Source organism: Phyllobates terribilis, unplaced genomic scaffold (assembly GCF_046119375.1).
Source record: "Phyllobates terribilis strain yellow unplaced genomic scaffold, ASM4611937v1 Scaffold_12__6_contigs__length_324123572, whole genome shotgun sequence".
NCBI classification, from domain to species: Eukaryota; Metazoa; Chordata; class Amphibia; order Anura; family Dendrobatidae; genus Phyllobates; species Phyllobates terribilis.
The window spans coordinates 175900962-175926363 of NW_027362772.1; the positions used below are offsets into that span (position 1 = coordinate 175900962).

A 25402-nucleotide genomic window follows, 5' to 3' on the forward strand; every position below is an offset into this window, starting at 1 on the left:
ACGGAGGAAGTTGCTCCGGTATCTATTAGAAAAGGGCATTGTTTTCCTGCTACTTTTACCTGAATTATTGGGCGCCTTCCAGTCAAAGTGGTTTGCATCACGTCTAGTCACTCGCTTGCTGCAGGAGCAGAAGCCTGTACTGTCTTTTCTTGTGATTCTCTTGGGACATAGGTACCATCTTCTATATCCCTGGCTTTTTTCCTGCATTCTCTAATCCAATGTCCTGGTTTCTTACAGTAGTGACATGGATTAGTTTTCTTATCCAAGTTCCCTTTGTCATAGGTCTGATTTGATCTGTTGTTTTTATTGACCAGACTATTATTTGCTGCTACTCTGATGGGTTTGGATGCTGCCTCACGCATATCCATTTCTATCCCTAATAGTTTTTGTCTGACTATCTGGGGATCATCTAGGGTTCTCCAATCAGGAGTTGCAGCCTTGAACTTTTCCCTAAGTTTTGGGTTAAGATTCTCTATAAAAGTTTTTGTCATCAGTCGAATGACTCCTTCATTGGTAAGGTCCATTCCCTCGTCTCTGTAACTGTTTTCTACCGCTAAGTAGTATTCATCTACAGGCTGTCCTGACTTCTGGGAGACAGTTCCTGAAGTCCCTCTCATTCGTTGTTTAGTTCTCATAAACTCCATAAGTCTGATCATAAAATTCTGTCCTGACAGTGCGGTATTTGGATCCTCACCATCTACTGGTTGAGGTCTATGAGGTTCTATAACTGTCATCAATTCCTGATACAACCCTGGTGTCATTTTCATTCTACATAATTCTGTCCCATCTGACCATGTTCCATTATGGGTGTGTATTATCTGCTGTATGTACGTAGCAAATCTTAGTGGGCATTGTATTGGATCTGGTGCATTCTGAAGTAGGGACATTCCCTCAGCGGGGGTCCATGGAAAATATTGTCTAGTCTGATGGTATCTAGTTACTCTACGCGGTGGATTGCCACCATCTTCTTCTCTGTATGGTCGACTGAGGATACGCACTGGTGCCAACATATCATGTGGTCGTGGTGCTCCACATCCTGCACATGTGTCTCTCCAGTCTGGATTCTGGAGTCCACAGTTTGTACATGTCCATCCACCCAGACCCCGAAAATCAGGATACAGTGTGGGTTCTGACCTGGGCTGATATGGTGGTGCCAATGGGTTCATTTGTTTACTGTTTTCTGTTTGAACAATGGGACCCTGTCTGACTGGAGTTCTCCATAATCCATTGTCTTTATTAAAAGTCCAATGGTCTGTCTCTGCTGTTTTTGATAGTTCGACCATGGCCTCTACTTGTTCCTGCCATCCTTTGTCTCTTATCACTCCTGCTTTTCTAACCCGAATGTCCTCCCATAGTTTCCTGTTAAACCTGTCATGCCTTGCTACCTGAAAAGTTTTGCAAACTTTCCCTAAATTCTTAGTTGCTTCTACACCACACCTTTCTTTCACGATTGTATAGACATCTTGTTCATCATTTGTGGTCTTAGTCTGTTTGTTGCCCATTTTTCCTGACTATTCTTACCTTAGGAGGCTTTTTGGGTTAGATAAAATATATTCTATATTCTACCTTTCCTCGTTATCTATTCTGTCCTAAGGAGCCAGTATCTGAAACGGTTTCTCTGGACCGTTTTGTCTGAAGTGTAGAGTAATTCTAACACACATATATATGGCAACAAGGGCAAGACCAACAATACATAAAATGAACCATACAGTCTCCATTATATATCGTGTCCCTGGAGTATTATCATTACTTCCATGGGCTCATTCTGTCAATCTCTTATCCGTCAAAAAGGAGGACAAAGGTTCGGGAGTTAAGCGTGAGCGAAGGTTTCCCCGAAAGGACACAACCTTATGACTCAGTTAGGCAATCTCCGTAATACTTATGTCATCTACCTTAGTGCGGCTTATGAGGCTATTCCCGACATCCACATCTCTTTCATACCATCCGTTCCATAACCTTCTCTGACCTCTCCTTCGGCAGATCCTACAGTATATACATGAATGACCCGAGCTATAGGTATCCTTCTCTACTAGTTCCTCAATCCCAACACAAGATATGCATGAAATTTACGGACTATCGCAGAGCAGATGTAAGAGAACTAACAGTGTCTCTTACCTGGCCAGGTTTGTCATCTGCTGTTCCGATGTCCCAATCTCAGCGGTTACTCGTGCCGGTCGATGAACTTGAAGGAATACGCAGACCTCGGGTCCCTGTTTCGGGCGCCAGGAATTGTTAGGATCATTCAGCCATGGAGGGTCCTTGTTGGAGTCGGGGTATCCCCGTAACAAGAAATACACAGACACGTAGTGTATAATCAAGTACTGGGAAGCCCCTGAGCGCGTCTCTCTCTATGGGTGCTGTCCCTTTATTTATACTAATAATCATATTTTTTTGTCAGACATGAGCAGTAAAATGCCTTTGTTTCACAAGCAGTGAAGTGATGATTCATAACAGTGGAATGTTGATAAGAAAGTTTCATAAACAGAAAAGTGATAATTAGTACAAGGTTGCTGAGACAGCTAAAACAAGTTACAATCTAGTTTCTGGGCGTCAGTCCAAATGTCCAGATAAGGGAAGAATAACTTCATCTGTGTCTTACATCGTAGTCTTGGGTGAAGTATAACTCCTATCATCCTCTCAACAGGTATACACACAACATTCACATATACACACATACTATAAAGCATTTACACACTATAAAGTATATACACATAGACACTTTATATAGCATACACAAGTATTCACACAACACTCACTATAAAGCATATACACACATACTATAAAGTATATACACATAGACACAACACTCATACACACAGACACTTTATAAGACATACACAAGTATACACACAACACTCACATACACACATAGAAACGACATACACAAGTATACACACAACACTCACATGTCACACACACAGTATACAAGGACTGTTCCACCACCCGCTGTAGCAGCAGTTCTGCCGGAGCCGTTATCTTGTCACGTGTCATCTTTTCAGAGCGATGTTATGAAAGATACATTGTATCGACTTATACAGCTAAGCCCCGCCCACATACCATATAAGGCTCTACAGCTCGTCCTTTCAACCCCATCCCGGCGAGGTCCTGAGCTGTGATTGGCTGAGGGGATACCGCTGCAGGACCAGTAGTAATACTACCAGGAAGCAACTCTCCAAAACACCGTACGATATGGGGGATGTGGACCTGGTGAAGCTGGGAGCTCTCCCAGTGAAGAATGCTCTGACCGGGGAGGTGAGCTGGGGTCTGGTCATAGTGATCTGGGGTCTTAATACCATTGTTTCCTTATCCTCGCTGTCTAGATCACACCCAGATCCGCAGTCTCAGCTGTGGTAATGAATTAGGGGATTTCATCACTCTCTGCAGTGCCTGGTTATATAGCAATGCTGCTGAGTGATCATTATACATGCTCTGCAGTCATTATGCACATGTCTGCACATTATATACCCTATAGACTAACTATGGGGCTCACCTGATCACCCACATACCAGAAAGTGGGTACAGTCACCCAGAAGTGAGGTACAACTGTGGGGCTGCTTTCAGATTGCTGTGGTCTCCACAATGAGGTGATGGGGCTCCATGCAGCAGTCTGCGGGGGAGTCTATTCTTACCCACCTTCAACTAAGGCCTCATTCAGACCTCCGCTTTTCACATACCTGTTCAATCCGTATTTCACGTTAACCCATTATAGTCTATGGGGCTATTCACACATCTGTAGTTTTTTTTTTCTTTTTGTGGACGGAGTGTCCATGATGAAAAGAATAAGGGACATGTTTGTTTTGGATTCAAATCAATAAATCTGTGAACATAAGGCTACGTTCCCACAATGGGTTTTTGGTGAGGTTTTTTTTTTTTTACGCTGTGTATTTTAACCCCTTTACAGCCTGGGGCGTAATAGTACGCACCACACTATCACCTCCTGTTCAGCGCTGGCTCCGGCGCTGAGCCCACACTGAACCGGGCACATGTCAGCTGATTTATACAGCTAACATGTGCCCGCAACAGCCGCGGGTGGAATCCCGATCCACTCGCGGCTGTCAACATGTTAAATGCCGCTGTCAATCTCTGACAGCGGCATTTAAGGCTGCGTGCCCACTTTGCGTTTTTCAAGCATTTTTACCGCTGAATTTCCGCAGCGAAAACGCTTAAACGCTTGGTAATACGTGCCCAATGGTCCCCAATGATGATCCACATGTGCTGTGCACATGCTGCAGAAATTTCCGCTGCTGATTATCATTGCGGAAAAAATACACAGCATGTCCATTAATTTTGTGGACACGCAGCGTAATTGCCGCCATTGACTTGCATTGAATCGCTTAATATCCGCATGACTACATATGCACATGCGGATATTAAGCTATTCAATGTGCGGATGGTACCCGGGTCTGGAGAAGAGGAGACTCCCCTTCAGACCCGGGTACCATAGTACCTGTTAAAAAAAGAATTTAAAATAAAAAATAAACATACTTACCTTATGATAGCTCCCGGTCTTTTCTCCGCTGCGTCCAGTCTCTTGTACGGCTCTCGGTGGTGGGAAAGGACCCACCATGACATAAGCGGTCACGTGACCTGTCACATGACTAAATGACACCATGAAATGTCCTTTCACACCACTTCCAGACATACAAGAGATTGGACGCAGCGGAGAAAAGACCGAGGGCCATCAGAAGGTAAGTATAATGTTTTTTCTTTTAATCTTTTTTTAACTATTACTTGGTCACACTATATAAATCCATGCCGGTTGCTAAAATCGCTTGGAAAAGCGCTTGATAACCCGCATGAAGAAATGCATGCAAAAACGCTTGACAAACGCTTCTACCTGGAGGGAAAAACACATGTAAAATCCGCATGCATTTTTCCTGCCAGGTAGATGCGGAAAAAATCTGCAGCATTTCTGCATCATGGGCACTTAGCCTAAGGCTATGTGCCCACGATGCAGAAATGAAGCAGAAAATTTCTGCAGCATTTCTGCATCTCCCTGGCAGAAAAAACGCATGCAGATTGTGCAAACGGCATGGCTTTATATAGTGTGACCGTAAAAATAAAAAAATAAAAGCTATACTTACCTCCGATGCCGCCGCGTGTGCTGTCGCGCTCCTTCCTGGTTCCTTCCTGGCTTGCCGGCATCTCGGGAGACAACCTGCGGTCACATGACCGCGACGTCATCTCAGGTCCTGGAAGGAGAAGCGCTGCAGGGGCCGCCGGACAGGTGAATATAAACATTATTTATTATTTTATTCTTTTTTCACAGGTACAATGGTACCCAGGTCTGGATGAGAGTCTCCTCTCCTCCAGAACTGGGTACCATCCGCACATTGAACCGCATATAATCCGCTTGTACAAATGTACAGACACGGATTCTATGCGTCTCAATGCAAGTCAATGGCGGCGCTTCCGCTGCGCTTCCGCAAAATTAATGAACATGCTGCGGATTTATTTGCGCTGCAGAAGCGCTGCGGAAAAATCCGCAGCATTTGCATTGACATTGCGGAATGCCATTGGGAACCATGGGGTGCGGATTACCATGCGTTTTTGATGCGTTTCCGCTGCGGAAATTCCGCAGCATAAACGCATGAAAAACACATCGTGTGCACGCAGCCTAACAGCGCCGCCCCGGAACTGCGTCACTTACCCCACCCATCGGTGACCCCGTCACGTGATCGCGGTTCACTGATGGGTGGGCATGACAACCCTGGGTCTGCAGCAGACCCCAGTGGTTGTCATGTACTGATCGCTATGAGCGCCATCTGGTGGTTGGCGCTCATAGCACAGGAGCATTTCTGCTACATAGAGGTGATCTGCTCATCACCTCTATGTAGCAGAGGCGTACGGACAATTGCTGCTTCTAGTCTCCTATGAGACTATAGAAGCAAGCAAAAAGTGTAAAAATGTTTTTAGAAATATTAAAACAATATAAAAGTTTAAATCACCCCCCTTTTGCCCCATTCAAAATAAAATACTAAAAAAAAACCCACATACACATATTTGGTATCGCAGAGTTCAGAATCGCCCGATCTATCAATATAAAAAAAAGAATTAATCCGATCTGTAAACAGTGTAACGAGAAAAAAATTCCAAACGCCAGAAATACGTTTTTTTTTAAAACATCGGATCTACCCCAAAATGTCAATAAAGCGAACTCTAAAGCGAAATCTCGATCTGCCCATGTGCCGCCTCGGCGCCATTTTATTGAAGTCCTGCACATAAGACACCAGCTCTCACTGTGCACGTGTCGCCCACACAATGATGGCGGCGCAGAATTTCAAAACTGAGTCAGGTCACTGAATAATCAGTGACCTGTACAAGAAGCAGAGGAGGCTTGGGGTGTGGGGGGAGAAGATCCTGCCCCCACGTTACGCCCTGAAGCACACAAGACGTCATTTTCTGAAAACTTCACAAGGTGAGTATTCAGCAGCCACTGAGTGGATCCCTTCATATCAGGTATCAGATTAATCAGCTTCGCTGTGCCATTATAACCCTGCCTTAATTTAAAGGGCTAAATACTGCTGACAGGTTCTCTTTAACGAGTAGGAGCAGTTTGAATTTGAGATGGTCACTTGGATCAAAAATGTATGAAAATGTAATTCTGCACATTGAAGAGAATCTTATTTTTCCTCTTATTTAAAGGAGTACTCAGAATTTTTTAATTTCTTCCATTGGTAGCTGTTAGGTGTGTATGTCCAATGAGCGCAGTAATATATTCTCAGGTTACCGTTTTCAGCAGCGCACTGATATGACCACATTTGTGTCCTTCTGAACCTCACTTTCTGCTGTATGGAATGGAGGTCACTTTTTGAATTTTCTCAATGTGTAAGGGCTAATGCAGACAACCGTATGATCTGTCCATATAAAATCCAACAAACATTGTATTACACCCAGACCAATGTTAGTCTATCGAGCTGTTCAATAATTATTTATGCATGCTCTAGTTTGATCTGATATTCACATCGCACTCAGTCATGCAATTCAGTGAGTGCGTGGGAAACATTGGACTGCACTCGGATGACATCTGAGTGCAGTCTGATTTCCGATCACTGACCGAATGGAGAACATTCAGACATTTTTTTTTTCTTCATCTTCTCCACTTGTGCTCCGATTCTCTCATCTGAGAGAATCTGAGCACACTGATCGGAGTGTGATTTGCATAATCGGCCCGATGAGAGAATCTACGGCAGTCTGCACCTGCTCTTAGCCTATGAGACACTTAACGAGACCTCATACTGAGTCTCATAGACGTAAATAGAGAAAGCATCCACCGCTCCACACAGAAGATGCAGTATGATCTGATGATTTACAGATGCGGTCACGTGGTACCGGCATGGACCAGAGTGCTGCTGAAAACAGCCAAAGATGGCGACCAGTGAGAATTATTTAAAAAAAAAAAAAAAAGCCTTACTTCTAGATTTTTAATTTTATATTTTTGAGCATGATATGCTGCTCGGTGGAGAATTATTGACTGACAGGTACTAGAACATAAATAGAATAGGGCATCACCAAGTGCAAGCGTAGGGAGCTCCACGGTGCATTGCACTGATAGTGGCCCACATTCAGAGCAACGCCAAATTTAAAGGGTGGTCCTAGAAGACCTTGGTTTGTGCAGTATTTATCTGCCTTAGCCACCCTATACAGCAGGAGGCTTACAGGTTTCCCTCCGCTTTTTGCTTTCATGTCTTGGAAGATTTTAATGACTGAAGAAGAGACTGGCTTAGAGTTTAAGTAAATGGTAATGTGTCCTGGCACCAAAGTCAGACTGGATGGCATAACAGATACGTAGAAGGGCCAACTGCCCCTAGGGATTTGTGTAACAGCTTTATTTTTAATAGGAACTCGTGTACTAACAGGTCTCCCTAAGGATAGGTTTATGCGATAGTATAAAAAATAGGTCCAAACTTTCATCCAGAAAAGTATGGTGAATTTTTTTTTTCTCTCACTTGTCAGCCTTATACAATCCGATAGATTATATATATATATATATATTTTTTTTGACTGATAACAGTTGTGTGTACGAGCCCTGAGTAGATCAAGACTGCTTGTCTAATACCCAAAGCCCTACCTAGCAGCTCGGGGGGCCTGTAGGGTAGCACTGCCCAGATATGTACCCTGCCTGAAGATTTCTGTGGCGTAGATCCCGTTCTGTGCTGCTTGTAAGTTCTGTGATCCGGAGCATGGACACCGTATCTGCCATTCGGAGGAAGAAAGGTGGTAATCCTAAAAGTTTCTTTTATTAGCTATGCATACAAACTGGTGACAGGTCACCATGCGGACATCTACCCGTTTTGTGTGCTGAGACAGTCCTTGGTCATGATGGGAGGTCATGTATGTCCAGTGTATATGTTACATGTGTATCTCAGATGCAGTGGACATAGGGGAGTCTAACCATGATGAATATACAGATGTCTGGACGCTGCTGATAGTCAGCTGTGGGGATTACATTTGGCATTTTGCACCTTCAGACAGTTGAGTTGCAGTCGCTGTGGAGAGACCACACCAGCGTCCTGTTCTTCCTGAGAAGATTCGGCTGCCAGGTTTGCCGCTGGATGGCAAAAGAAGTTTCCAAGCTGCAAAATTCGTTCGGTGACAACCAAATCCGTCTGATCGGGATTGGACCGGAGAGTTTGGGGCTGGAAGAATTTGTAGATGGTAAATTTTTCACAGGGGGTAAGTGTACATATAGGCAAGTTTGGCTTTTTACAGGCAACATGTTGGTCAAGACCCCAAGACATGGCAAGGAAGCTGATGTACTGATTTGCATTCACTGACATGGAAAATTATTGGCTGCCTGGTGATAAAGTAAGACTCCTGTAAAAATGAATACACCGTGTTGTGTCTGTCTGGCCAGACTGGACAGAGCATGATATGAAATAACCAATTGTGACTGACACCCTCCCTGTGCCATATTTCGCCCCTCAAGGTATATATTATATATTGGCTGGAGTTTTCCTTTACATTCTTCCACTATTAGTATCAATGGCATCAATCAAGCTTCTGTAATGTCAAAAAACATCTCTATGATCTTGTCTTATTAAGCTTTACATTTTAAATACAGTTATATGAAAATGTTTGGGCACCCCTATTAATCTTAAGCTTAATGTTTTATAAAAAGTGGTGTTTTTGCACCAGCTATTTCAGTTTGATATATGTAATAACTGTTGGACACAGTAATGTTTCTGCCTTGAAATGAGGTTTATTGTACTAACAGAAAATGTGCAATCTGCATTCAAACAAAATTTGACAGGTGCATAAGTATGGGCACCCTTATCATTTTCTTGTTTTAAATACTCCTACCTACTTTTTACTGACGTACTAAAGCACTTTTTTTGGTTTTGTAACCTCATTGAGATTTGAACTTTATAGCCCGATGTATGCAATCATGAGAAAAGCTACTTAAAGTGACCACTTGCAAGTTGTTCTCCTGTCTCAGAGATTTAACCTGTCAGTTTCCACTGTGAGGAACATAGTAAGGAAATGGAAGAACACAGGGACAGTTCTTGTTAAGGCCAGAAGTGGCAGGCCAAGAAAAACATCAGCAAAGCAGAGAAGAAGAATGGTGAGATCAGTCAAGGACAATCCTCAGACCACCTCCAGAGAGCTGCAGCATCAACTTGCTGCAGATGGTGTCACTGTGCATCGGTCAACTATACAACGCACTTTGCACAAGGAGAAGCTGTATGGGAGAGTGATGCGAAAGAAGCCGTTTCTGCAAGCACGCCACAAACAGAGTCGGCTGAGGTATGCAAAAGCACATTTGGAGAAGCCAATTTCTTTTTGGAGGAAGGTCCTGTGCACTCATGAAACCAAGATTGAGTTGTTTGGTCATACAAAAAGGCGTTATGCATGGCGGCAAAAAAACACAGCATTCCAAGAAAAACACTTGCTACCCACAGTAAAATTTGGTGGAGGTTCCATCATGCTTTGGGGCTGTGTGGCCAATGCCGGCAACGGGAATCTTGTTAAAGTTGAGGGACTCATGGATTCCACTCAGTATCAGCAGATTCTTAACAATAATGTTCAAGAACCAGTGATAAAGTTGAAGTTACTTAGGGGATGGATCTTTCAGCAAGACAATGATCCAAAACACCGCTCCAAATCTACTCAGGCATTCATGCAGAGGAACAATTACAATGTTCTGGAGTGGCCATCCCAGTCCCCAGACCTGAATATCATTGAACATCTGTGGGATCATTTGAAGAGGGCTGTCCATGCTCGGTGACCATCAAACTTAACTGAACTGGAATTGTTTTGTAAAGAGGAATGGTCAAAAATACCTTCATCCAGGATCCAGGAACTTATAAAAAGCTACAGGAAGCGATTAGAGGCTGTTATTTTTGCAAAAGGAGGATCTACTAAATATTAATGTCACTTTTCTGGTGAGGTGCCCATACTTATGCACCTGTCAAATTTTGTTTAAATGCAGATTGCACATTTTCTGTTAGTACAATAAACCTCATTTCAAGGCAGAAACATTACTGTGTCCAACAGTTATTACATAGTTCAAACTGAAATAGCTGTTGCAAAAACACCACTTTTTATAAAACATTAAGCTTAAGACTGATAGGGGTGCCCAACCTTTTTCATATAACTGTAGCTGCTCTTGTCTAAGAATAGGTGCTGGATTATCAGATGTTGGAGCAAAGATCTGGTTAGGAGTCACTACTGCAGATCATTTTCACAATCTTCTCATTTACAAGCCCATAACAACTTGTTTGGCAGTTAATAAAATATGTTTTTCCCCTTCTCCCATGACAGCACCACCTGAGAGAGGGTATCCGCCCACCAAGGACAGGAACCTACTGAATAAAAAGGCGGTACCTCTCCTCCGCTTCAGTTTTGGTTCCTGTCCCTTATGGGAGCCTCACCAGGTGGTACCTCACGCACCTGGATTATGGACGGTGCGGCCTGGAGGCCGTGGAAGCAGCAGATGGTCCCTGTTCCCAGCCCATCTGGCTGCTGCCCGGGTCTGCATGTGGGGAGGAGGTGCTGCTTTTTGGATTCCTCCCCGCGTGCGCCGGTGACTGCGGCCGGGTCTGCGCCTCGCAAAGCGAGCTGAGCGCGCCAGCCGGCAGGTCTTCCAGGTCTGCGCACGTGGGGGTCGCGTCGCATCCTGTGATGGAGCGCGCCGGAAGTCCGAGCTGCGCATGTGCGGGTGGGAAGCTGTCATCCCGCTGCAAGCGCGCTGGGTGCCGCTGGGCTGCGCACGCGCAGAAAGGAGCGGATCTGCAGTGTAGCGCGCCAGCTGGCTAAATTTAAAAAAAAAAAAGGGAAATTGAATTGAGCACGCTGCCGGAAGGGGAGGAGCCTAAAGGAGGTGGAGCCCTACTGCTTTTAAGGATGGGGAGCAATCAGAGATGGCGGTGTCTGCATCCCCGCCATGATGAATGAGGAGCCGCAGTCACCTGGGCAGCAGCTGTCTCCGCCACAGGAGGTACAGCAGCAGCCACATCCATCAAAGCAGCGCAAGCAGCTTAAGCAAGTGGACTGGTGGACATGTCCGGTCAACCTATCTTTGGGGGTTCCTTGGACCTTCCAGGTGTCGGATACAATTACAACAGACACAAGTGCAGAAGGTTGGGGAGCTCACCTAAGGGATCGTTCTGTACAAGGCCTCTGGTCGGACAGCGAGACAAGTCTCTCTTCCAACATGAAAGAGCTGTTGGCAGCCAGAAACGCTCTAAAAGAATTCAGTTCTGTTCTTCATGGTCCTCACATCAGGATAATGTCAGACAACAAATCAACAGTCGCCTACATCAATCATCAGGGGGGTACCAGGTCTCTCCCTCTGATGTTAGTAGCAGATCAGATCTTCAGGTTTGCCGAGAGTCGGCTGGTTACGCTCTCGGCACTGCATATAAAAGGGGAAGAGAACATAAAGGCCGATTTCTTGAGTCGTCACATCTTGAAACAAGGACAGTGGGAGTTGAATCCAGCCGTTTTTCAGCAGATTGTGGGTTGGTGGGGACAGCCCCAGATAGATCTATTTGCAAACAGACACAATCGGAAGACCGAAACCTTTTGCTCCCTGAATCCAAAAGAGGGGGCGTTTGCGGTGGACGCGCTGCAGATTCCGTGGGATTTTACTCTAGCTTATGCCTTTCCCCCTTTAGTACTGATCCCTACTATCCTGAGGAAGATCCGAGAGGAACGGGCGAGTGTTATATTGATCGCCCCGTTCTGGCCCAAGAGACCATGGTTCACTTGGATGAAGAGAATGTCCCAAGCAGATCCATGGGTTCTTCCGGACATCCCGGATCTCCTCAGGCAGGGCCCAGTCTGTCATCCCCAAAGAGCGGGCCTGCATTTGACGACCTGGATTTTGAGAGGTCGCTATTGACGCAAAGGGGGTTTTCTCCGGATCTTGTTACTACCCTTCTGGCAAGTAGAAAGCCGATAACAACTAGAATCTATGGTAGAACCTGGGCTAAGTTCTTGTCTACCTCAGGTCAGTCCGCCAAAGGGAGGATTCCTATTGAGGCCATACTAGAATTCCTCCAGAAGGGGTTAAACATGGGACTAGCCACCAGTACTCTTAAGGTACAGGTATCAGCTCTGGGGGCACTGTATAATTATGACTTGGCAGCAAATAGATGGATCATTAGATTTATTAAAGCTTGTCATAGATCCAGACCTATTCCTATTCCAAGAATGCATCCTTGAGACCTTAATTTAGTTCTGGAAGCATTAACCAAACCTCCCTTCGAGCCCTTAGAGAAGGTTTCAGAAAAAATCTTAACTTTAAAGACTGCTCTACTGGTAGCCCTGACATCAGCTCGTAGAGTGAGTGACTTACACGCACTATCCGTTAACTATCCATTCACTCAAGTATGTACGGATAGAGTAATCTTAAAACCAGACCCGGCCTATCTTCCAAAGGTAGCCTCCAAGTTCCATAGGGCACAGGTAATCACTCTCCCTTCCTTTTATCCTAATCCTAGGGATTCTGAGGAACATAAGCTTCACACCTTAGATGTTAGGAGGGTGTTAGTCCAGTATTTGGAAGTGACAAAAGCCTGGAGAAATAGTGACGCCTTATTTATATCCTTTCAGGGGGCTAGGAAAGGACTTAAGGTTACAAGAGGGACCATAGCTAGATGGGTCAGGGATACTATTACCTTAGCCTACTCTTGTAGCAATCTGCCGGTTCCAGAGAACCTGAAGGCCCATTCCACCAGAGCGGTCCCTGCTTCCTGGGCTGAGAAGGCGGATGTGCCCATCGACATCATATGTAAGGTGGCAACTTGGTCATCCCCCGCTACATTTTACAGACATTACCGTCTTGACCTTTCCTCTTCTACTGATCTGTCCTTTGGTAGAAGGGTGTTGCAAGCGGTGATCCCTCCATCTGGTATTTGATCTCTATAAATCTCTCAGGTGGTGCTGTCATCGGAGAAGGGGAAAAGATCCTAGTTACTTACCGGTAACGGGATTTTACAGAGCCCATGACAGCACCCTATTAATTCCCTCCCCTTTATCACTATGGTGTGCACTTTTTAAGGTGTTTAGTACAAATATTGAGGTGGTGGTTATGTATTAACCTGTCTTCGGAGGCCCTCTCATGCTCTGAAACAAAACTGATGCGGAGGAGAGGTACCGCTTTTTTATTCAGTAGGTTCCTGTCCTTGGTGGGCGGATACCCTCTCTCAGGTGGTGCTGTCATGGGCTCTGTAAAATCCCGTTACCGGTAAGTAACTAGGATCTTTACTGTTTACGCTGGTCTGTATCCCCCTTACTTAAAGGGGTTGTCCAGGACTAAGTTTTTAGGCTCACAGTAAAAAAAAAACAGTGACCACTACAGTGGCATATAAAAGTTTGGGCTCCCCTGGTCAAAATTACTGTTATTGTGAACAGTTAACAGTTGAGCAAGTTGAAGATGAAATTATTTATAAAAGGCCTAAAGTTCTTTCAATAAGGTTAACGCCCCCTGGAAGAAGCGTGGCGAAACGGCGCCGTCGGGGTGCAGCACCGCTTAGCGTGGGACACTGGTTTCGTTTACTTCGGCTGTAAGTAGTTCCATCTAATGGCTTATCCTTATTTATATTTGTCTCGGTGGTAATGGTCTGGTTTAACACTATCTATTATGCCCAATGGGGAATATCTGGGGACCTGGACTTACTAATGGGCACGGTCTGATAGGGATCTAGTCAAGACATGATTGCTGCGAGCATGGTCACTTTATGAGGTACCGCTCAGGCACCTATTCAAGGCTACTGACACAGTCACTTTACTGCATTGACACTTTATTGCATTGACACTTTGAGATAGCTTTGAATAACATATTGAATCTTTGATTGGAGGAAGCCTAGCCCTAGTATCACCTGTTCCATTTTGATACAATTGTATTGGATAATCTGTCATACAGCCCGTTGTGTTGTAACCCACTTGCATAAGCCCAGGTGCTGATTTATTAATCAATTTTCCTGTTTAATTTTATTCATTTTGTGTACATTTTAATTATTATTGAATAAAAATGTAGATATTTTATCGCTTATCTTGTGTCTGGACTCCTATGTACTCCTTGGTATTGCCTCTAAGGAGATTTGTGTAGTATATAGATAATTTGGGAGTGACTATGCTAATACAGTGACTTATGATTGTGGTTCTAAAGTTAAGAAGACAGATTTCCTTTCTATTTTAGGCAAAAAAAATAAAAGTTAAAAAAATATATTATATGTGTGTGTGTGTGTGTATATACATACATACAGAGGATACGGAAAGTATTCAGACCCCTTTAAATTTTTCACTTTGTTTCATTGCAGCCATTTGGTAAATCTAAAAAGTTCATTTTTTTTCTCATTAAAGTACACTCTGCACCCCATCTTGACTGAAAAAAAAGCAGAAATGCAGAAATTTTTGCAAATTTACTAAAAAAGAAAAACTGAAATATCACATGGTCATAAGTATTCAGACCCTTTGCTCAGACACTCATATTTAAGTCACATGCTGTCTATTTCCTTGTAATCCTCCTTGAGATGGTTCTACTCCTTCATTGGAGTCCAGATGTGTTTAATTAAACTGATAGGACTTGATTTGGAAAGGCACACACCTGTCTATATAAGACCTCACAGCTCACAGTGCATGTCAGACCAAATGAGAATCATAAGCTCAAAGGAACCGCCCAAGGAGCTCAGAGACAGAATTGTGGCAAGGCACAGATCTGGCCAAGGTTACAAAAGAATTACTGCATTACTCAAGGTTCCTAAGAGCACAGTGGCCTCCATAATCCTTAAATGGAAGAAGTTTGGGACTACAGAAGTCTTCCTAGACCCGGCTGTCCAGCCAAACTGAGCAATCGTGGGAGAAGAGCTATGGTGAGAGAGGTAAAGAAGAACCCCCAATATCACTGTGGCTGAGCTCCGAAGATGCAGAAGGGAGATGGGAGAAATTTCCACATAGTCAACTATTACTGCAGCCCTCCACCAGTCGGGCCTTTATGGCAGAGTGGACCGACGGAAGCCTCTCCTCAGAGAAAGACATATGAAAGCCTGCATAGTTTGCTCAAAAACACACGAAGGACTCCCAGACTATGAGAAATAAGATTCTCTGGTCTAATGAGACGAAGATAGAACTTTTAGTGATAATTTTAAGCGGTATGTGTGGAGAAAACCAGGCACTGCTCATCACCTGCCCAATACAATCCCAACAGTGAAACATGGTGGTGGCAGCATCATGCTATGAGGGTGTTTTTCAGCTGCAGGGACAGGATGACTGGTTGCAATTGAAGGAAACATGAATGCGGCCAAGTATAGAGATATCCTGGATTCAAACCTCTTCCAGAGTGCTCTGGACCTCAGACTTGGCCGAAGGTTCACCTTCCAACAAGACAATGATCCTAAGCACACAGCTAAATAACAAAGGAGTGGCTTCAGAACAACTCTGTGACCATTCTTGACTAGCCCAGCCAGAACTCTGACCTAAACCCAATTGAGCATCTCTGGAGAGACCTGAAAATGGCTGTCCACCAACGTTCATCATCCAACCTGACAGAACTGGAGAGGATCTTCAAGGAAGAATGGCAGAGGATCCCCAAATCCAGGTGTGAAAAACTTGTTGCATCATTCCCAAGAAGACTCATGGCTGTACTAGCTCAAAGGGTGCTTCTACTCAATACTGAGCAAAGGGTCTGAATACTTATGACCATGTGATATTTCAGTTTTTCTTTTTCAATAAATTTGCAAAAATTTCTACATTTCTGTTTTTTTCAGTCAAGATGGGGTGCAGAGGGTACTTTAATGAGAAAAAAATGAACTTTTTAGAATTTACCAAATGGCTGCAATGAAACAAAGAGTGAAAAATGTAAAGGGGTTTGAATGCTTTCCGTACCCAGTGTGTGTGTGTGTGTGTGTGTGTGTGTGTGTGTGTGTGTGTATATATATGTACTAGATGGTGGCCCGATTCGAACACATCGGGTATTCTAGAATATGTATGCGGCCGACCGGGCGCAATCAGCAGAGCGTTGTTTAAATTTGGCACCAAAATCGCTGATTGGTCGCAATCAGCGAGATTGGTGCCAAATTTAAACAACGCTCTGCTGATTGGCCGCGGCCGCCCGCGACCAATCAGCAGAGCGTTGTTTAAATTTGGTGCCAATCAGCGAACCGTATTACTGAGGACTGGGCAGTGGAGCCGTCCCTCCCTTCACACATGCCGTCGGGAGATCAGCGGCCCAAGCCGCTGATCTCCTGACGGTAGCCGCATGGAGGTTAGTGGCGCCGCCCGTCGGGGTACTTGTGCTGCCAGCAGCGGGGAGATGAGCGGCTAACGGCCGCCATCTTTTTCTGAAATCCTGCATCGCTGATTGGCCGCGGCCGGACCAATCAGCTACGCGGGATTTCCTGGACAGACAGACAGAGACAGACTGGATAAGACGATTATATTTATTAGATATCTCTTGCTTAACTGTACACAATAACAGTAATTTTGACCAGGGGTGCCCAAACTTTTACACGCCACTGTGCCTGCCGGCGAATCAGCTGCTCCACATCAACAGAGCAGCTTTTCTTCCAGGCTACTTTTTCGAAGGGGTGTGATTGCTGAAAAAAAAAATAGTCCTAGATAACCCCTTAAGTGCTGTAAGAATGCACACAGTAGTTTTGCCCACAGAACATAAGATACTGCATTGTTTTAAGGGGAATCTGCATAAACAGCACCTATGTCTTGCAGACTGTACGTGAAATAAAATGATCAGAAAATAAGATTTCCCACAATCCTGTGATGTTATTGTTATCCCCCTTAATAAAGGAAGGAATGGTTAATAACATATTTTATTGAGAAGTAGCTAATTATGCAATGTCATAACATGATGCATCCAAGGAGGAGCTTCAGCCTGTGGTGGGCATATGATATAAGTCGTCCTTGAATTACTCCAGGTTTTGCGCAATAGGTTTATGGCTTTTTGCACAACCCTGATTGCCATTCCCTTATCTTGTTAATGAACATCACGCCTTGTAAACTCAACAGCACTCGGCTGCCTTTTATTCTCTGTAGTTTTCCGGCTTTTGATGTTGTGTAACTACAAATCTCTGCTTTATTTCAGAATTATATCTGGATGAATCCAAGCAGAGCTACAAGGAGCTGGGATTCAAGAGGTCGGTGTCTGAAAAGTCCATAAAGTTGGGCTACGACCGATGGTTATATTAGACAACCTTGTGTCCTAGCCTAAGCAGAGGTGGGCTAATTCGTAGTTTTCGTTTAAAGGAAACTTGTCCCCAAGTTTTCCAAATATAAAGTACAGGAAAAGGGGAAATCCAGCATTCGAATCTTCGTATAAAAGTACTATTTTATTTAAAAGCACGCAGATGTGTATGGTCATATCCAATAAATTAGTCCCAAAAAAACATGAATAAGGGGGGAATTATTCACTGGTAAAAGCGATTCAAACTGAAGTTCCTAATCATTGCAGTGATGACAGCCCTTGTGACAGGTACCCTTTTAAAGCCATGTGTTTCTGTTTTATGCTATTAAAAAAAACAACAAAAAAAACGTACATACATATAAATAAATCTTTTTTTAGGGTATGTGCACATGATTCAGAAATGCTCAGGATTTTTTCCTGAGCGTTTCTGCATCTCTCTGGCAGGAAAAAACGCATGCGGATTGTACATGCGGTTTCCTGCCAGGGACATGCGGAAATGAAGCGGTCTTCACTTTCATTTCCGCATGCGGGTTGACAAGCGCTTCCCAAGCGATTTTAGCATCACTTGGAAAGTGCTTGTCAACTTCACACTATATAAATCCATGCAACCGGCATGGATTTATATAGTGTGTGATGTCAAAAAATAAAAAATAAATCTATACGTTACCCTCTGATGGCCCCCGGTGTCCTGCTTCATCGGTCCCGGCTGCCGGCAGTGAAGACTGTAGGACCTTCCGACGTCAGCGTCACGTGACCCGTCACATGACTCTGACGTCAGCGAAGGTCCTTCTTCATTCAACCGCGAAGTGCCCGGGAAGCCGGCAGGACGCAGCGCGGGCCGTCAGAAGGTGAGAATATATATATTTTTTATTTTATTCTTTTTTTTTAATGGTACCTGGGTCTGGATGAGAGTCCTCTCATCCACACCCGGGTACCATCCGCACATTAGACCGCATGAAAAGCGCATCAACATATACAGTGATGCGGATTCCATGCGGTCTAATGCAAGTCAATGGCGGCAAAAGAGCAGCGTTTCCGCAAAATTAATTGACATGCTGCGGATTTTTGACCGCAGCGTTTACGCTACGGAAAAATCCGCATCATGGGCACAGCACATGCGGATTTCCATTGGGGAACATTGCTGCCCTTCTACCATGCGTTTTTCATGCGTTTCCGCGGCGTTTACGCAACTGCAAAAACGCCGCAGAAACGCATGAAAAACGCATCGTGTGAACTCAGCCTTAAAATACCCGTGGCCACATAAACTTCTGCTAGGAGCACTATATTAGGGAATCTTTTTCTATGCAATATACTGAGGGTTCACTTATGTTTATTTCTCATTGTAGGTATAATGCTCTTTCTATAGTTCCTGCAGCTCTTGGGAAAAAGGTTCGAGATATTGTCACCAAGGTGAGAATATACTTATGCAGAAAATATATACAGTATAGACCAAAAGTTTGGAAACACCTTCTCATTTAAAGATTTTTCTGTATTTTCTTGACTATGGAAATTGTACATTCACACTGAAGGCATCAAAACGATGAATTAACACATGTGGAATTATATACTTAACAAAAAAGTGTGAAGCAACTGAAAATATGTCTTATATTCTAGGTTCTTCAAAGTAGACACCTTTTGCTTTGACTGCTTTGCACACTCTTGGCATTCTCTTGATGAGTTCAAGAGGTAGTCACCGGAAATGGTCTTCCAACAATCTTGAAGGAGTTCCCGGAGATGCTTAGCACTTGTTGGCCCTTTTGCCTTCACTCTGCGGTCCAGCTCACCCCAAACCATCTCGATTGGGTTCAGGTCTGGTGACTGTGGAGGCCAGGTCATCTGGTATAGCACCCCATCACTCTCCTTCTTGGACAAGTAGCCCTTACACAGCCTGGAGGTGTGTTTGGGGTCATTGTCCTGTTGAAAAATAAATGATGGTCCAACTAAACGCAAACCGGATGGAATAGCATGCCGCTGCAAGACGCTGTGGTAGCCATGCTGGTTCAGTATGCCTTCAATTTTGAATAAATTCCCAACAGTGTCACCAGCAAAGCACCCCCACACCATCACACCTCCTCCATGCTTCACGGTGGGAACCAGGCATGTAGTGTCTATCCATTCACCTTTTCTGCGTTGCACAAAGACACGGTGGTTTGAACCAAAGATCTCAAATTTGGAATCATCAGACCAAAGCACAGATTTCCACTGGTCTAATGTCCATTCCTTGTGTTCTTTATCCCAAACAAGTCTCTTCTGCTTGTTGCCTGTCCTTAGCAGTGGTTTCCTAGCAGCTATTTTACCGTGAAGGCCTGCTGCACAAAGTCTCCTCTTAACAGTTGTTGAAGAGATGTGTCTGCTGCTAGAACTCTGTGTGGCATTGACCTGGTCTCTAATCTGAGCTGCTGTTAACCTGAGATTTCTGATGCTGGTGACTCGGATAAACTTATCCTCAGAAGCAGAGGTGACTCTTGGTCTTCCTTTCCTGGGGCGGTCCTCGTGTGAGCCAGTTTCTTTGTAGCGCTTGATGGTTTTTGCAACTGCCCTTGGGGACACTTTCAAAGTTTTCCCAATTTTTCGCACTGACTGACCTTCATTTCTTAAAGTAATGATGGCCACTCGTTTTTCTTTACTTAGCTGCTTTTTTCTTGCCATAATACAAATTCTAACAGTCAATTCAGTAGGACTATCGGTTGTGTATCCACCTGACTTCTGCACAACACAACTGATGGTCCCAACCCCATTTATAAGGCAAGAAATCCCACTTATTAAACCTGACAGGGCACACCTGTGAAGTGAAAACCATTTCCGGTGACTACCTCTTGAAGCTCATCAAGAGAATGCCAAGAGTGTGCAAAGCAGTCATCAAAGCAAAAGGTGGCTACTTTGAAGAACCTAGAATATAAGACATATTTTCAGTTGTTTCACACTTTCTTGTTAAGTATATAATTCCTCATGTGTTAATTCATTGTATTGATGCCTTCAGTGTGAATGTACAATTTTCATAGTCATGAAAATACAGAAAAATCTTTAAATGAGAAGGTGTGTCCAAACTTTTGGTCTGTACTGTATTTGTCAAGCATTTTTGCATGCATTTCTGCATGCGGGTTATCAAGAGCTTTTCCAAGCGATTTTAGCATCACTTGGAAAGTGCTTGACAACTTGTTCACACTATATAAATCCATGCAACCGGCATGGATTTATAGTAGTGTGACCAAGTTAGTTAAAAAAAAAGAATAAAAATGGTAAAAAATTTTATACTTGCCTTTCGATGTCCTCCCAGTGTTTTCTCCCCTCTGTCCAGTGTCTTGGGTGGCTCGCGGTGTTGTGAAGGACCTGCGGTGGCGTCATTGAGTCATGTGTCAGGTCACATGACTCAATGGCATCATGGCAGGTCCTTCACAACACCGCGACCCATACAGCAGACCAGACAGAGGGGAGAAAACACCGGGAGGACATCAGAAGGTAAGTATAATCTTTATTTTTTATTTTAAATTCTTTTTTTAACAGGTTCTATGGTACCTGGGTCTGGATGAGAGTCTCCTCTCCTCCAGACCTGGGTACCATCCGCACATTGAAACGCATAATATCCGTGTGTGCAAATGTACTAACACGGATATTATACGTTTCAATGCAAGTCAATGGCAGCAATTACGCTGCTTGTCCGCAAAATTAATGGACATGCTGCGTATTTTTCCGCAATGATAATCCGCAGCGGAAATTTCCGCAGCATGTGCCCAGCACATGCGGATTATCATTGGGGACCATGGAGCACGTATTACCAAGTGTTTTTTAAGCGTTTTCACTGCGGAAATTCTGCAGCAAAAACACTTGAAAAACACATAGTGGGCACGCAGCCATAAGGTGTCCATATCCCCAAGCGCTCACATTATTAAATAGGATAAGCAATTCTGCACAAGAATTTGCTCAGGATACAGGGTGTTAGCAAAGGATTAGAAACAGATTAGATGATGTGTACACAGCGCACACTTAACAAGTAAAGCTAAACATGATTAGAGTGCAAATAGTGTACCAAGGTAGAGTGGATAATGTAACAATAATACAGGCTAATTACCATATCATTACAGTCACAGGTCAAAATGAACAGCTTCACATCCTAGGCCAACCTTGATCTTTATTTAAAAAAAATAAAAAAAGGTCCAATTGAGGAAGTTTTTCCTTCTCAAATATAACCATGAACCTTGTCATATGGAAACTGACTTGGGGCTCTTTCACACATCAGTATTTCCGGTACGTGTGCTGAGTTTCCACACGTACCGGAGACACTGGCACATGTAGACCCATTCAAATCTGTGGGTCTGTGCACATGTCAGTGTGTTTCCACAAACCATGTGTCTGTGTGCTCCACAAGCTCACATGTCCGTTTTTTGAACGACAGCACGGATAACACGGATCCATTCAAGTCAATGGGTCCGTGTAAACACGTGCCTAACACGGATGCCATCATTGTGACACGTACCGGCGCTTGGGAATCAGTGTACAGTTAGCCCTGTTCCCAAGTGCCGGGTGCTGAATTCTGTACTCTTCATGGTTTCCTGCCGGCGCTGCGGTCAGCACCAGCAGGGACAATGAGAGTAGTAGGGTCTGCTCCCGCAGTGTCCACCTGTAAAAATAAAATTAAAAATCCTTATACTCACCTGTCCTAAGTGTTCCCGTGTATGCTGTAATCCATGCAACTCATCAGTAGAGGAGACGGGCAGAATGTGCGGGTCCTGGAGCTGTGCTTAGTGAGAGACGGACATTGCTCCTGAGCTCAGCAGAGCTCTGGGGCCCGCTCACGACAGCGGCTCATTCTCCTCGGCCTCAGCGGTCGTATGGATTACAGCCAGGGACACTTAGGACAAGTGAGTATAAGGATTTTGTATTTTATTCTTATTTTTACAGGTGGACACTTCGGGAGCAGAATACTACTCTCCATTGTGTCCCTGCTGGTGCCGATCACAGTGCCTGCGGGGGACAATAATGAGGGCAGTGTTCAGCACCCTGCATTTGGGAATAGCACTAACTGTACACTGATTCCCAAGCGCCGGTACGTGTGCTCTTGATGCGGCACACGGTTGCCACACGTGTGACACACACGGACATGGATATCTCCACTACCGGAAATATACGGACAGACATGTGAAACTAGCCTTAAAGTAGTTGTCCTACAAACAAAGCAAATTTTAAGTAATAGATCTTAGAATAAAATATTTGGAATATGTTATGTAAGAGCTGTAGAAAGCATATGGCCTAATTTAAATATGTAATAACAAAGGTTAAAAGCCTTGAATAATACAGATCATAAAGTCTAATGCAAACAAGTGCCCCCCCCACTCCCAAACACAGTAAGATACCTCCACAGTGAATTCCTCCATATTATGGTGACCCCATCACAGTATGATTGCTCACACAGAGTAATGGGCCCCGCATAGCGCTCTGTACGGAGTAATGGGCCCTGCATAGCTGGCCCCACATGATCCTCTGTAGAGTAAAATAGGCCCCACATTAAACAAAAAAAAATACTCCCTTCTCCTCATTCCACTTCCCCCTGCTCCAGTCTCTGCAGTGCATCTTCTGATCCTTTGCACTGCTTGGAACAGTGGGTGCGTTGTAATGACATCATCGCGCCCGCTGCGCTGAAACGTCAGATGTAGAGGGAGAATGATGGGAGAGGGAGCGTCAGCAGAAACTCCTTCCATCATTGCTTTCAATTTTGTCGGCATCTAGGATGCTGATACAGTTGAAAGTGCGATGCCGGGCGGGTGGCCTGCCTGGCGTTGTGGGCTAAATATAGTTGCCCTGCTGACCAGAGTTTGAGATATGTGCCATAGAGTATAAATCCCTGTACATTGTGAGCCCTGGTGGGCAGGGTCCTCGCTCCTCCTGTACCAGCCTCCGGCTTGTATTGTTCAAAATTTACTGTAATTGTTTGTGCTACTGTATGTATATCCCTTTCACATGTAAAGCTCCATGGAATGAATGGCGCTATAATAATAATGAGTTTTTCTTGACAGATGATAGTGTTTACCTAAGTTAGACTTTATTTCAATTACCTTACATTTTACAGGCAAATGCAGATGGGGTGCAAGGAAGCTTCAGTGGAGATCTCCTGCAGAGTGGGGGGATGTTGATTGTCACTAAAGGTAAAAGGATTTTATATGAATTGTTCACAAATTAGAATTGTAAGACTTTATCTAAAACAACCACAAAATGGCAGGATGGAGCTTATCAGGCGAAGATAGTGAGGAAGAAGGGTAAAACCTGTCATAAACCCATAGAGCTGGGGGTCCACAGCGTGTGGCTCCCCAACTCTTATGAAACTACAGCTCAGTATGTTTTAATAGGAGATATCCATCACTGCTATTTTTTTTTATTATTTAGCTGAAATTAAACTGTTTAACTTGCTCTATCCCCCTTTTTTGTTTTTTTGTTTGTTTTTTTTTACAAGGAGGAGAAAAAGTTTTGCTTCATTTTGTACAAGATTCCCCTGGGAACCACATTTCTCTAGAAACCTTAGTGAAAACTCTGGGAATTTCTGCAAATGTGACTGAAGGACAGCGCCCTCAGGTAACTCATATGGAGCAGGACCTGTTAGTGGACTGCTCTATTCTACCTTTTTCTACTTCCCTTACTTTAAAGTGAATTTTCGCCTTTTACTTCCATATAATTTCTAGCTTCAAGATTAATTTAATCTACAAGACTATCCCTACAGCACGGGGTGCTCTGAAACAGAGCTCCAAATCTTCAACAATAGGTTGATTTGAAGTTGATGTATTAAGACTGACTTTGTGCATTAAAGTTTTTAATGAAGGGCTCGCTGGTGTACGTTGTGCCAATTCATTAAAGGGGTTATCCAGGACTATTTTTAAAAATTTTTTTAGTACAGGCCTAAGAACTAACAGGTAAGTAGTTGCGCCGATCTCTGCCGACACAGACCGCTTCTGCAGGAAATTCTACTGCTTCCGCTCTGCTCTGTTGACAGGGCGTGACTGCCAATTTCATGCTGACTGACAGCCGGCTCCCCGCTGCCTAACTGCAGGGAGCTAGGTGTCAGTCATTATGACATTGGCAGTCACACTCCATCAACTCTTAAGTGGAGCAGCTGAATCACTGGCATGAGCGGTTAGTGGCCGCTCTGAGCCGGCGCCGTGTACGAGTAGAAGAGGCAGGTAGTTTCCTCTGGTAGTAATTACCTGCCTGTTAGTTTTGAAACTCATATTAAAAAATAAAATAGTCTGGTATAACCCCTTAAAAGGTGCACGCCACTTAATGAATTTGGAGCATCTCCTCTGTGGCCTGCACCTCGCCAGGAAAGCTTCATCCAGTCTCGGTCTGGATTGGCATTTCTGGCTTAAAAATGTCAGCACTTTTTGTGAATTTGATGGGTGGGCATAGCCATGCCCAGTGCCACACCAGCTGCGGCCATTTTGGCAGAGCTACTTTAATGTGACTTCTCCTGCGTGGACTTCAAGTCATTAATTCTGTCTTAGATTCTGTATAAAATATTCATTTTGATGCGGTCTCTAGAAGAAGTGAATTATAGTGCGTGTGTAGCCATATTGACATCACCTTCTTGTTTCTCCCCACAGTGTAATGATGATGTGTGCACATACTGAATGAAGAATCCTTTCCCGTTTCTTATGGGAGTTGCATCGTGTCTCTACTTATCATATTTCTTGCACTGACTGGAATCTTCATTGCTTGAAATCCCACTTCTGACTAGAGGGGTCTCACACTATTCTAATGGGCCATAACATGAAG

General features: G+C 44.1%; 1 protein-coding gene across 1 annotated transcript; it reads left to right on the forward strand.

The window, feature by feature from the left end:
* Positions 1 to 3130: 3130 nt before the first annotated feature.
* Positions 3131 to 25360, forward strand: LOC141173183 (prostamide/prostaglandin F synthase-like). The gene is made up of 7 exons (XM_073657811.1): positions 3131 to 3252; positions 8472 to 8676; positions 17546 to 17597; positions 18991 to 19054; positions 23709 to 23784; positions 24090 to 24208; positions 25231 to 25360. Exons 1-7 carry the CDS (start codon positions 3190 to 3192, stop codon positions 25255 to 25257), a joined length of 606 nt encoding a protein of 201 aa, XP_073513912.1. The 5' UTR covers positions 3131 to 3189; the 3' UTR covers positions 25258 to 25360.
* Positions 25361 to 25402: the final 42 nt, after the last annotated feature.